At 36.1% G+C, this 14302-nt stretch overlaps 1 protein-coding gene across 3 annotated transcripts; it reads left to right on the forward strand.

Moving 5' to 3' along the window:
* Nucleotides 1-5601: 5601 nt before the first annotated feature.
* Nucleotides 5602-13821, forward strand: LOC141607989 (bZIP transcription factor 16-like). Of its 3 annotated transcripts, none has more exons than XM_074427341.1 (13): nt 5602-5910; nt 6004-6105; nt 6220-6276; nt 6563-6637; nt 6918-7007; nt 7100-7159; nt 7250-7419; nt 8096-8150; nt 10511-10553; nt 10652-10932; nt 12561-12638; nt 12734-12859; nt 13235-13821. In XM_074427341.1, exons 2-13 carry the CDS (start codon nt 6040-6042, stop codon nt 13328-13330), a joined length of 1197 nt encoding a protein of 398 aa, XP_074283442.1. In that variant the 5' UTR covers nt 5602-5910; nt 6004-6039; the 3' UTR covers nt 13331-13821. The 3 variants fall into 3 exon arrangements, with proteins under 3 accessions (XP_074283442.1, XP_074283453.1, XP_074283448.1); XM_074427352.1 differs by having other exon boundaries at nt 5623-5910; nt 6226-6276; XM_074427347.1 differs by having other exon boundaries at nt 5798-5886.
* Nucleotides 13822-14302: the final 481 nt, after the last annotated feature.

Consider the following 14302-nt stretch of genomic DNA (forward strand, 5'->3'; position numbering starts at 1 on the left):
TTTTAACAACAATACTGAACTCAAAATTCATCAATAAATGAATAATCCGGCAAAATGAACATAAGAAACATTAATTTAGGTTACAGTAGAGTTACATAAAACGGACTAAATAAATTAAGGACGAAATCGAAAAAAGCTTGAAGCTAAACAGTATATACCTTCATGACGAAATAGGTAAGAGAAAATCCAACAGAAAGACGAAAATGCAACTCTACAGAGAATAAGGAGAGAGAAATAGTTGAAAGCTTAACAAAGAAGGTCGGAATCCATGGTTGAAAGCTTAACGAAGAAGCGCGAGGTAAATTTCAGGAAAAAAGAAAGACAAAGCCCTCAAGTTTTGGTAAAGGAGCGCGCGTTATAGGCCCTTAGATTAGCCGCGTCAGACAAGATCCAACGACTGACGCGCGTTCTCACCGTTCTCACGCTTGTGCCATTCTCATATGATCCAAAATCTTATTATTATTAGGGTAAATTGATAACTTATACCTATTATAACACACATTTTCAAATTTTATACCTAAGATAAATTTTCTTAAAAACTTATACCTAAAATATTCATTTATTCCAAACTTACTACCAAGTTGAAATTCCGGCCGAAAAAAAGATAAAGTGACCGATTTACCCTTACCCTTACCCTTTAACCCATCAACACCCATTTTGCCTATCAGCTATTTCCCCACTAGATAATCCAATCAAACATCCACCACTATCACCACATACACCCCCTTCATCGGTGCTAGTTTTCTGCCAGATCGTCATCGGCGCCCTCTTTCTCGCTCAAACACCCACCTCAACAACCTTAACCCCACCATATTCCCCACCCACCACAATCACCACCCTATCCACGTCACCCCTTGTCCATCCCCGAAAACAGGACACCAACCCACCATTAACAACCTTAAGAACCACAAAACACACGTGCTCCTCAAAGCCAAACTTTCAGGCGCCCTTAAAATTCACTGTCTTTCCACGAAATCGAGATCTGTGCGTGCTTCGAAGAGGACGGGTTGGGTTCGGCGGCGACATAAGTAAAATGAAGAGAGAAAGGTGAGAAATTGTTAAAGGCAGTGAGATCCGAGTGGTCGGCGACGGCGGATAAGGGTGGTGGTCTGATGGATGAGGATGAGGCGGGTTATGGTTTGAGTGTGAATATAATGTGTGTTGGGTGGTAGTTTGAGAAGGGAGGGTTTGGGAAAACTAGAGTTGAATTGGTGGGGAAGAGAGACCGTCGGAGACATCGAAGGTAGCTGCGGATGTCGTCAAGTGTGGGTGGTGGCTGTGGTGGGGATTAGGCTTGGTGGGTGATTATTGGGTTTATGATTTTATGTTGGACAAATTAAAGTAAGGGCAAAATTGTCCAATAATAACATTTTTTATTATAAACAATAGAATTTAAATGGAATTCAGTCATTTTAGTCGCCGGAATTGAGATTTGGTATTAAGTTTGTGAAAAATAAGGATGTTAGGTATAAGTTTTGAAAAAAAATTATCTTAGGTATAAAATTTGAAAAAGTGTGTTATACAAGGTATAATTTATCAATTTACCCTTATTATTATTATTATTATAGAAGGATGCGCGCAGCTTTCATTAAAAGAAAAATAAAAGTTTACATGAAATTGGTGGGGAGCCGAGAGACAATCTAGGCTCCCACACCCTTAGCAATAGCAAAGCTAAGTCTAGTAAAAATGTAAGCGGCCACCCGAGCCCCCGCATCCTGAGATACCGAGAATTTCTGGATCCGCTTGAGCAAGGCAACAACATCCGAACCCAGCTCCCCAAGTGAAGAGAAAGAGAAAGGAAGGAAACCATAACCCCGCTACACGCACAAATCCCCATACTTAGCACACTTTCGCTGAAAGACAAAGATCGGCCGACAACCCGCCAGCACAAAATCCGTCATCCCGCTTTGAGTCAAAGGAGAAGAACCTGTCAAGTCAACGCACACATCACGCCCCATGTCCCAAGAATAAAGCAATAAATCCGCAGGACGAAGAGAGCCACCATGTCCATCAACCAAACCGATATCAACCTCCTTTCCCGCAGTAATACCAGATCTATAGCAGATGTCGAAAAGAGTGTTATTATTATTATTGTTATTATTGTTATTATTGTTATTATTATTATTATTATTATTATTATTATTATTATTATTATTATTATTATTATTATTATTATTATTATTATTATTATTGTTGTTGTTATTGTTATTGTTATTGTTGTTGTTATTATTATTATTATTATTATTATTATTATTATTATTATTATTATTATTATTATTATTATTATTATTATTATTATTATTATTATTACTATTGTTACTATTGTTATTGTTATTGTTATTGTTATTATTATGGCCCAACGCACAATCCCGACACATTCATTATTTTATTATATTATTCCGTCTTATTGCAATCATTAAATATTAACCTTTTAATTAATTATTCAAATTACATAAATTATTCTTATAAACGCTTACGAAATTACGGGGTATTACAGTTAGCATGTTCATCATGATAATGAGTGAGTAGTTCCTTAATTAGGGTTAATGGGAGGATTAGGGGAGTTAATCATAGGGTAGATCTTTACTTAATAAGTTCATATGAATGCTTGCTTGTTGTACTTTCAACTTATGCACATGTTATGCTAGATGAAATGCTTGATTTACAACCTAGCATGAATCTCTTATCCTTTCAACAAGACTTGTAAGATATAAACTAACTCAAGGCTTGTTAGACCATGCATATAGTTGAATAGAGAGAATTAAGTCGTTGTAGGTGTTGTAAAGTCTTGATCGACTCGGCTCCGAGACCCAAAACTTCCTAGGAATTGTAAGATATAAACTAACTCGATTCCACTACAACAATAAATTGCTTGCATCTATGAAACTTATTTATGTGATCTCATCATGATTCCCCTATGAATCCATGACACCCTAGTGGCTTTAGTCAATTGTTTACACCTTCTTTTACTTACTTTGCTTTGCTTTTCACTTGTTTACATTTTCTTTGTTAAGTAGTTTAGATTGCAACTCTCGACCTCAACCCAATTTGTGACACCAAAGACATAGCTTTCTACAACCGATAAATCAATACAATACCCGTCCCTTGGGATCCGACCTTTACTTACTGCTCTACTAAGAATAGCTTGTTGAGATTATAAATAGAGTTTGATTAGGGAGAATAGACGACATTTCGACCCTCATCAAACACGTATTCAAAATACAATTCTAAAAGAATAAAAAAAGAAAACAAAAGAAAATGGTACTAATTTACAACACAATCGATCTTGTTGGCCAGTGATGGTCTATACTACTTTGAGACCGAGTTCTGTTAGTACGGTTGGTCCACATATGTGAGATTTCTAATTAAACTTATGGAAATTAAATGAATTTAGAGAGTACTGTATTAATTAAACAATATAAACGGACAACCGAAAGATGTTACGATCAACGGGGTTAAAAAAACACCATGAAACTCGGTTAGAGGAACTTCAAAATAAGTTAAGCCATTAAGAAACTTGAATATTGCAGATTCAAAAGGGACTTAGAAAGCTTTTGCCGCAAGCATCTCTATGTCGATAACTCGATATAACCTGACTGGTTACGAAAATCTTCGGAAGCTACGAAGCATCTCACATAACCTGATTTTCTGCTTTGACAGGAGAGCAAAGTAGGCATTCAACATCATTGACCGAGAGACAGTCAAGATGCTGACAACTCCTCACGACATCGACCGAGAAACGGGTCAAGACGCCAACATCCACTTACTCCACATCAACAAAAATCTAGAGAATCACACAATTGAGAACATTAACCCAAAATATCAGTCTACAAACAAAAGCATCTTGTCTTCATTAGTAAACTTGTTATATAGTGAGTGTTATACCATAATTTAGGAAGATGCTAGGGAGGCTTAGTTCTAAGAAAAGGAGAAAAGAAGCTGGGGAGATTGAAGGAAGGTAGATTGTGAAGAAGAGAAACGCGCAAAAAAAATGTACTAATTGTGGAACACTTGGTCACAACAAGAAAGGATGCAAAAATCCAGTAAGAGTTGTGCAATCTCAGATGAGTAGACACCTCAGAAGACTTGCAACTTTCAGAGTGAACCAAGACGAGGTGCAGCTAACATAAGGTCATCCACAACCTACCCAAACTGATCAGGTAGCTACTGTGGATAATGCTGATGCTTCTTCTTCACGCACAATGCCATAATTTGGGTGTAGAATTTGTTGTTGGTAATCAGTTTCTTATGTATTAGGATTTCAAACAATGGTTCTTTTTTGCTAACTTTTAGTTGTATTTTGGTGAAACAATTAAAAGTTTGTACTTGAAGTTCAATGCACTTAATATAAAACTAGTTTTGTGTCACCCAATTGTTCATCTAACTTCTTTTAATAGCTTGTCATCCAACATTAAGAATGATTTTATTTTTGTCAAAACATTCTGGAATAGAATGTGCAGTTATGGCTAATTGTTTTCGCGTAAATGAAGAATTTGCAGTTGTTTCCTATATTGTTTGGGTCTAACATAAATAAATGAAGAAAACATAATAAGAACATGCTGCTACTCAAACTATTACACACAAACAAAATGTAACTGAAAAAGCTAGTCAGTTTACTTAGTAAATTTCATTCAGTATTTCTAAATGAAATACATTACATAATTATTGCTTCTCAAGGTAGTGACTTTGAGATACAATTAAGCCATAAACTAACCCATCTTTCCATACAGTACAAAGATTACAAGAAACATTAAACCTAACATGAATTTGTTCCTCTTTGTCTCTTTCTTTAGCATCTCCAACTCAAAAGCCAGCTTCCTTGCATCATCTACCTCTTTATTTTGTTTCTTAAATTCATTTTTAAGACTCCTTTGTTCATTCAACAAATCATTAATATCACTTATTTGCCAACAAGTCATGTCTTCATCAATCTAATTGAAGAACCTGCAACCACGCATATCCGTCTCTGGATTGTAGAACTTGCACGCAATGAACTTTCGACTGGGATTTTGGAAGGTCCATGAAGTTTTCACAGCAGCGGGAATGCCGCACCAACAGTTGGCAACAACCTTTGACGAATTTCTTGTCGAGTTTGAGGTAGACATGTTTGTTAAGATTGATATTTAGAGAGATGAAAGAAGATGGATGTAAAAAAAGTAATGGGGGATGAAAGGGAATCTGATAAATTGAGGGAAAAAATTGGAGGGAAAAAATAGGAGGGAAAAAATTAGGGGTTTTCAAGTGAAGACATGAAGTGATAAGAAGGATATTCCGTCAGTCAACTAACGGCTATTGGCTTTTTTTAACGGAAATGGTCATTTGGTACAACAAGACATAGACATAGTAAATATTAGGTATGTTTGGGCAAAAAAAAAATGTTAGATACCTTGGTACAAATGAGCGTAAATGTTAGGTACATTCTGACGAAAAACCCTTTATTTTATTTAAAAGATATTTTAATCATTTTTAAACAAATAATTAGAGATAAGATATAACATTAACTAAGTTAATTATCTCGTCGTAACGCACGAGTGTCAAACTAATCCACGTATCACACGGTCATTGTCCTCGTCATATTGCCACATAAAATAGATCTCAAAAAAAGAAAATAAAAATCCACGCAACAATGTCTCGCCACGGCGACGAAAATTGACTCATCTTTTCCCTTCCTAACAGAAAAAAACTGAAACCCTAATTTCATCCAATTCAATTCATCAAACTCCAATTCTTTGATTTCATCTTACACAATTCTTCAATTCCTTTTCCCTTTGCTAAATTCATCTAATTTCGCTGCTGAACCCTCATTTTTTTGCCCCAAATCCCTCCATCTCACGTTGATTTTGCTTAATTCACTTAATTTCAATAGTTTAGGTTTCAATCAACCAGGTCGTTTGATTCCTTAATTTTGCGGTAAAGTTTATATCTTCAGTTGTTTAGTTTTGTTGGGTTTCAGTTTAATTTGTTAATTATGGTGTTAATTGTGGTAATTTTTGTGTTTTATAGGATGAACTTGTAGAGCTAGAATTTGGAATTTGAATTATGGGTAATGGTGAAACGGATAAAGCAGCTAAGGAGCCGAAGACGCCACCTGCAACGAGCGCCGCAGTATGATTTTTTTGCTTAATTTTGATATTTTTGCTGTGAATGTTTTGGTCTTGTAATTTAGAATGTTTTATTGTAGTAAATTATGCTTATTAATTTGCTGAATGTGCTGTTTAGGAGCAGCTTTTGGCCACAAGCACGGCGACTGTTAACCCTGAGTGGTCTGGTTTTCAGGTTTGTGCAAGAATTGGAGTGTAATTCTTCTTTTAAATTAGCATTAAATATCCGAATGCGTGAATTCGGCTGATTTTAGGGTTAGATGTGAAGCTGTTTAGAGTGTCCAAGTGCCATCTTATTTGGTGTGGTGAAGGGCCGACGTGGAGAGTGGATAGTTTGAGTAGCACTTACTTTGTTTGGATGGAAGGATTTGGTGAAACATAATACCTAATTCTCTTGGGATTATAGTAATTTGTAGAGATTTGGTATAAGGAGTGTTGATGTATTTTCGGTTGTTAAACAGGCATACTCACCTATTCCTCCACATGGCTTCTTAGCTTCTAGTCCACAAGCTCACCCCTACATGTGGGGTGTTCAGGTACGTTGGCAACATATGTGATTTTATCAGTCGTACTCCGCATTGATTTTAGTTCGACCGTCATCTTTTTTTTTTCTTATTTTGTGATCATCCATGCTTTAGCCTCTTTTGGTTTGGTAGTATAGATTGAATGGAAAGTTATCTTTGGCATTTTTGGAGTGTCTTGTTTCCATTTCTATTAAAACTGATAACTGGTCTTGAGCTCTATTAGAAATGTATCTTTCGGCACTTATCACAAGCTTCTTGGAAACATTTATATCATCTTTTGATTATTGTGCAGCATATGATGCCTCCATATGGTACTCCACCTCATCCATATGTAGCCATGTATCCTCACGGTGGTTTATATGCACACCCATCTCTTCCTCCGGTAAGAATGGTAAAACTAGCTTAGCTTCACATTTTATTCTTTTTATATGGGATTTGGTTTTAATTGTGTGGATGCAAATTATACATGGACAGGGTTCTTATCCTTATGCTCCATTTGCAATGCCGTCTCCAAATGGCATGGCTGAGGCTTCAGTGAGTTATTAGCTATCCTTCGCTCTCATCTATTTGAAAATATAATATTGAGAAGCTCATTAAAGTAAATTGTCGTGTTTTTTTTTGTAGGGAAATACTCCTGGAAGTGCGGATACAGACAGTAAGCAGCCTGAGGGGAAAGGGAAATTGCCTGTAAAAAGAATGAGAGGGAGTCTAGGTAGTTTGAATATGATTACTGGGACAACTAACGAAGAAGGTAAAACAACAGGGACATCAGCTAATGGTGCCTGCTCCAAAAGGTATATTGAAACTCAATCTTGGATGTTATCAACAGATTTGTGTTGCTAATTTTATGGTATAAATACCAAATAACCAAATGGAAGGCTTTTTTGGCTGATTTTTTATTTATTCTCGTGGGCCTTTCTTTCTTCTCTGATCATGGGCAAAAAGCTTTAGAACACAAGTAGATATTATGATAAACTAGTTATTGAATAACTATGATATCGACAAAATATATCAATACTCCCTCCATTTTTTATCACTTCATTTGCTTTTACGCAGTCTCTAAGACGGTACTTTGACCGCAAATTTTGACATGTATATAGAATTTTATTATTGAAAATAATATTTTGTGAAACATCTTTTGATAATAAATGGAAATATTTTAGTTTTATTTATTAACAATTTTTGTTTTTCGACTTATTTACGGTCAAAGTTTTCTAAGTTTGACCCTATAAAAGGAAATGGGAAGATAAAAAAATGGAGGGAGTAAATAAATAAATACATGAAAAAGGAAGAATTTTTTTAAAAAAATCGCTATAATCGCTATGTGCAAATGATAGATACTTTTGGAGAATTTTACTTGTTTTGTATCTTATCTCCATCTCTTGGATTTATCCCTATCTATATAGGAAAATCGAGTCCAGCTTGCAATATAAAATGATATTTTGCTCATGAAATGTGTTATAATTGCAGCGCTGAGAGTGGAAGTGACGGCTCAAGTGAAGGAAGTGATGCAAATTCTCAGAATGTAAAACTTTCTGAACATTCTATTTCACTGTGCTGAATGTTTTATATATTATTTTTTTCCCTGGTTGGTAAACGTACTTTCTGCTTATTAAAAGGAAAGTTTAAAGCTGAAAAAAGAAATCTACAGAAACAACGATTTTATATCTTAAAACCCATTAATTTTAAATTCCGCTGCTAAATATTCTCCCTTTTATCTCCAACTTTTGCATTAGGAGTTTATCAGTCAGAGATTTAAGTACTGAAGAATAGCATTAGGAAATGAAGTGGGAGATTTTAGAAAAGTAATTAAGGGGTAAAGTAATGACTTTAGTTGTCACTGTTAACCAGTTATCCTAATATTTGCTGCTCCCCCCTTTCCCCCCACTCATTTATTCATTAGTGTAGGCGTAAAATTGGAAGGATTAACAAATTGAAAGAAAAAAAAATTGTGGTGGGTAATAGGTGTTTGCCTCACTCTAAGCACCGTTACCTTAGGAAGTCATCAACTTATCGCGCCTTGTAAAACTGAACATTATAGCTTATATTACTTGGAAGTTGGATTCGGGGAACAATGACATATTGTCAGATATGACTACATAACTACATATCGAAGTGTGAGGACTCATTATGACTCAATATTGATACACAAGGACTATATCTTGTAATGAGGATGTGGGTATGGGGCATGGACCACTACGGGGGGCCTGCCCCAAAACAGAAATGTAGGTATAAGTTTTGAAAAACACATTTCTGTAAATGATTATTGAGAGATGTTTGAGACAAAAGGCATTGAAATCGTCCAAAATCATGCTCTATATCATTCATTCACATTCTCTTACTCTTATTATATTTGCAAGCCTCCCTTTCTTTATCAACAGTGGGTAGTGTTAGATTAGCAAGGGTCTGGTACATACCGATATTCTTGCTTGTTTTATAGATACGGGTATGACCCCAGAAGTAAAGAGTCAAAGTAACATAGATATAAGCTGACAATTAGCGGCCCAACTTGGTGCATTTCTCATATGCGATTGAAAGCCCGAGTGTACTGTCATTTGGCTCCCCTGTTAGCTGTCAAAGTGAGAGAAAACTTAAGTAGGTAACTTTGACTCCTCTGTTCCCCTCCCATTTTTCTTACTGTAATTGGAACTTTTTGAAACTGATGTATAATATAAAATCCTACCGAAGTTGTGGGTTATTGTTGAATTTATTATAAAGATGTCACAATGAAGTTAAAAACTGCTCCTTATTCTCTAGCCATCAGTTACTGTAGTCCATTTTACTTTAAATTTTAAAATGCTATTTCAGCCTTCACAATGAGTGATACACGCTGGGAATTAAAATGGCAAACACAAATAGTAGTATTAACTTATGTTGCTCGGACTCGGTTAGAAGTATCCCACACGGGTACGTGTCCAAGTGTCGGATACGGCTATTTTATGACAAAAATTCATGTTTTTGGTCCAAAATGAAGTGTCCGAGTGTCCTACCCATGTCCAAGTGTCGAGTGTCCGACACGGGTACACGAAGTATATTGAAGAGTCCGAGTAACATAGCCACTACTATTAACAGTAATAAGAGTCTTCTGGAAAAAAAAGGTATTAAGTATGATGCATAGAGGGGTGTGTGTGTGTGTGTGTGGTTGGGGCCCTTGGGGGTGAGGTGGGGTGGGGGAGGGCCGAAGGGGGAGGGGAATACTTCAATCATCAGTTTATTTTTTAAGTAACATTAACAGTTAATGAGAGTTCATCTTCTGAATTAACGTCCTTCAGAAATGACGTTTTACGAGAGTTATGACCAGGTAAAATCACTGGGAAGAACTTGGGAGCGATGACAAATGGAGGTCTTTGAGTTATAGATGTGAGAACATTGATGGTTTTGATAAATTTTTTGGTCTTCTTTGCTAAGGTCTTCCTCTGTTACGTGTTCTATTATGTATTGACAATGTGTCGATGCTTTATAGGAATCAGTATCTTAAGCATTTACGCCTTGTTTTACTTTCCAATGATCGCCTCACCCCAAAACCTTAAAAACACTATATTCCACTTTTGCGGCCTATCATTGTAGATGTATATCTTAGCTTATTTGGTTTCTTGCTTAATGTTTGCTTTCAAGTATTATGTGTGGATTTTCAAGTAATTTCAACACATCTGTATTTTCAAGTAAACTTCCACAATCCACTTTGTTTATTTTCTGCATTTAGGATAATTTCAATATATTTCTCTTGGATGACTTGGGATCTGAGATTGATTTTTGTCCAAGGCTTAACGAAATTAAAGACTTGTATCTTTAGTTCCCCCTACTTGTGATCTTGACAATCTGTTGAAATGCACCTTTGTTAGTGTCTTTGATACCGCCGCTCATGACATGGGTGATTTTTTACAGGACTCGTCAATGAAATCTGAAGGAAGACCAGAAGTGACAGAAGGTTGCATATATGCGCCTTTTCTTATTCTGACACCACCTTTACTGTTCTACTATTTTCATTTCTAAAGTATATGTAAAATATGCTTTACAATATTGTAGGTGATGCATCTCAAAATGGAAATTCCACCCATATGAACGGCGTAGTAAATGCACCTCACCCGATGGTGAATCATGCAATGGGTGTCATGCCAATGACTGGACCAGGTGCTATGACACCTGTTAGTGGGCCTGCGACCAATTTGAATATTGGTATGGAGTACTGGGGTGCTCCTGCGACATCATCCATCCCACCTATGCGGGGACAAGTTACTGCAGCAGTAGCTGCCGGAATGGTTTCAGCTGGATCACGAGATAACTTGCAGTCACAGCTTTGGTTACAGGTTTATTATCGCAATTACTTATTTGTTATATAACTATTTCATGTACTTTTGTTAATATTTCGTATTATTAATCAGAGCAATTGCTAATGGTCAATGTTGCCAAAAAAAAACTAGAAATTTTACATCCAATTGGTCTTTGAGTTCACCTTAACATAAATAGCCTAAACCCCGTAATCTAAGCATAAAAGATGTGTCCCTACAAAATTTGTGATATAAAAGAATTTAATGTGTATTGACTTGGGAAAGGCAAACTTCAAAGTTCGCTGGGAGATACAAGATTGTGATTTTATGTTACGTGTGCCTAATTATATGGTTCAATGGAAAGCAAAAAGTGTCTTGTTTCTTTACTCTTCATCCATGTCGGATAAGTCCTTATCATTTATCTTAGCCAAATTTGCTCTACTCTTCATCCATGTCGGATAAGTCCTTATCATTTATCTTAGCCAAATTTGCTCATGTGTCTAGTTTTACGATTAAAACTTTCGTGATTTGGGCAAGTTATTTTGAAATTTGGTTGAGTTTTCGGGAATCCAAAAGGTTGGAACACAAATTATTGTAGGAGACTAAAAGTAATATTTAACTCTCATAAGTCGTAAACAACATTTTACAAGCTGCTTTTGAAATTTAGACTGCTACTTCTGTAAACCAAAAGAACAACTTTTGAGATTTCTCATAATTAGAGTAACTCATGTAAGACTAGTTCTTATATTTGATTTCTGAGGTAATGGTTGAGCTGACGGTGAGATGTATGACTTCGAGATCAAAAAGTGCTCTTTGCTTTAAACTGTTTCCTTCTTGGTTATGAGAAGGATCATTCATGTCTCGCTTACTATGTTTTCGTTTTCAGTATTGTCCGTCTTTCCAAATGAGTTTAGTACACCTTAATACTTCATAGCCTGGAAATGGTTTTGAATTAGAGAAGAAAAAGAATGCTGCAATTTGGTGCGTCTTGGTTAAGACTTGAGTTTAAGGCAGTGTAATAATTGAATGGCCAAGACATCCACCGCAACTAGAGGTTGTTTTTTTCCTCCCGTGGAAAGTTGCTGACCTCCCAATGTTTGACATGCAACGGGTTCAGTTTCTGAACAGAAAGGAGCTCAGTTTCTTTGCCAGATTACCTTTGTTTTAAACCTGTATAGCTGCTTTTGTTACTTATGCCTTTTCCTAGGCCTTTTCTTTTTCTCTTAACTTTCTCGGATAGGGATTCTAAACCTTAGTGAACTGTATTTACTTTATTGTAGATGTGTATATAACCACTGAATGTCTGTCTGTTTGATATTGTTGTTTTTGTTGATTTCAAGGTTTCTGTTTTGCAACAAACAATATTGTACTAGTGCCTTAAGTCCCCACAAATGGTAGCAAGGGGCTAGTCGAATATACGAATTCGTACCTTTACCCCCTGTGTTGACAAATGACACAACACAATGAAATAGGATAAAAAATGCATAAATGACAGCTATGTCACAATTAAAAGAGGTGCAATCAGTTTGATGTGCCCTTTTGCTTTATTTCATCAAACTTCCTAATGCTGACCTAAAGAATAGTGGGTTTTTGGCTCCATTGAAAATGTAAACATAGTTGTTTCTTTACTAGCTACATAATATTGTTTGTCAACATCTTGCTTTCAGGATGAGAGGGAACTTAAGAGACAGAGACGTAAGCAGTCAAATAGAGAATCTGCACGGAGATCGAGATTGCGTAAGCAGGCAAGGGCTCTGGCTACCATTCTGATAGTCAAACAGCTTGCTTAAATTTCAAGAAGGAATTCTTATCACTTATCTTTGTGTGAAATTGTAATTAGGCTGAATGTGATGAATTGGCCCAACGTGCTGACGTATTGAAAGATGAGAATACAAATCTTAGATCAGAACTTGATCGCATTAGGAGTGAGTATGAGCAGCTCATGACAGAGAATACTGCGCTTAAGGTCAGTAGTTTCATATCTCAATTTTACCCTGACTAATTGCCAAGTAGATATATTATTCGGGTGGTTATTACCAATAGATTTTGGTGTTAGTATTGGGATCATGACGCCCCTGTAGAATTTGAAAGCGAAAAAATGTCAATTAGTGTTTGTCTTTGGCTGTTTCCATTTCTTGGGTTATCTGCTTTGGATATCCTTTTGATAATGTGTTAATAGTTCTGGACGCATCTACTATCGTGATTCATCAGTGGTCGTTTCAATATTTTTGTTTGATTCTTCGTGTTTCGGTGTCGTAGCCATTATTTAAATACAATGGTTGTAATGTTAAAATATTTGTTGATTATTTCTATTGTTATCAACAGTGCTCTACTTTTGCAGGAGAGACTCGGTGAAACTCGAGAAGACTTAGGATCCAGCCAGACTGAACTTTGCTTGGTTAGTGAAACCCAGGAAATTGTGAAAAACAATAATTAACCAGGTCTACCAACCTTTCAGGAGCATAACCCTAACAAAGTCATTTATTAACCTATGTGAAACCAGGAAGCCCTCATTAGTCATTACATATCCATCAGAGTAGAGTATAGTCATTGTTTGCCAAATCCTGACCTTTTAGTTTCAGGATCAAATCTCTTATTTCGATTATACTGGCAAACTTCAATAGTCGGGAATTGATTGTGCCATGTTTGGAAACGATGGCGTACCTTAAATTCCATTTTAATGGTTGTAGAGCAGGTAGTCATAGTAGTAATAATGTTGTTAATGAGAGTTGATCACATTATATGTGGTTTACTAAAGATGTAAACTGCAACGGTATTATGTCTACTACTAACATGAGCTCTGTATGTCCGGTTTTGATGAGAGGCCAATTATCTTGGTCAGGTAATCTGGTCGGCCTTGACAGGCTCCTCGGCTTTGTGCAAATGTTTAATTATACAAATTGAATTTGTGAGGTTTTATGATTGGAATCCTTGATATACGTAGTGAACAACATTGGGCAATTTCCGTTTCCTAGGATTCAACAATGGGATTGTAAAGAGTGGGTTATTCATTCTTACTTGTTATCTCTTGTGTTTTCGGTCAGGGACGCTGTATTGAATGTTGGCATCAGGGTAGGAGTTTTGAAGATCATTTTGCTAGTCATTTTTATCTCCATTTCATATGTAATTATCTAAAAATTAGGCGGCTACGTTTCGTGCTTTTTTTGGGAATAAAGCGAGCCGAAAGGGCAGAATTGATATCTGTACTTCGGTAGTAGAATGTTCCTTGTGATCAATCCATTTTGATTACGCATAGATTTGTGTGGTCGCTCCACGGCCTCTTATATAACTTACTTACTGAGCGTGTGGGTTAAATCTTACGGATAGAAATGATAATCGATGAGTATAATTTCAACCTTTATTTTGTAATATCTACCTAGTATAAAAGCTATGTTTTTTCTTGGCTTCC

Source organism: Silene latifolia, chromosome 1 (assembly GCF_048544455.1).
Source record: "Silene latifolia isolate original U9 population chromosome 1, ASM4854445v1, whole genome shotgun sequence".
Classification (NCBI taxonomy): Eukaryota; Viridiplantae; Streptophyta; class Magnoliopsida; order Caryophyllales; family Caryophyllaceae; genus Silene; species Silene latifolia.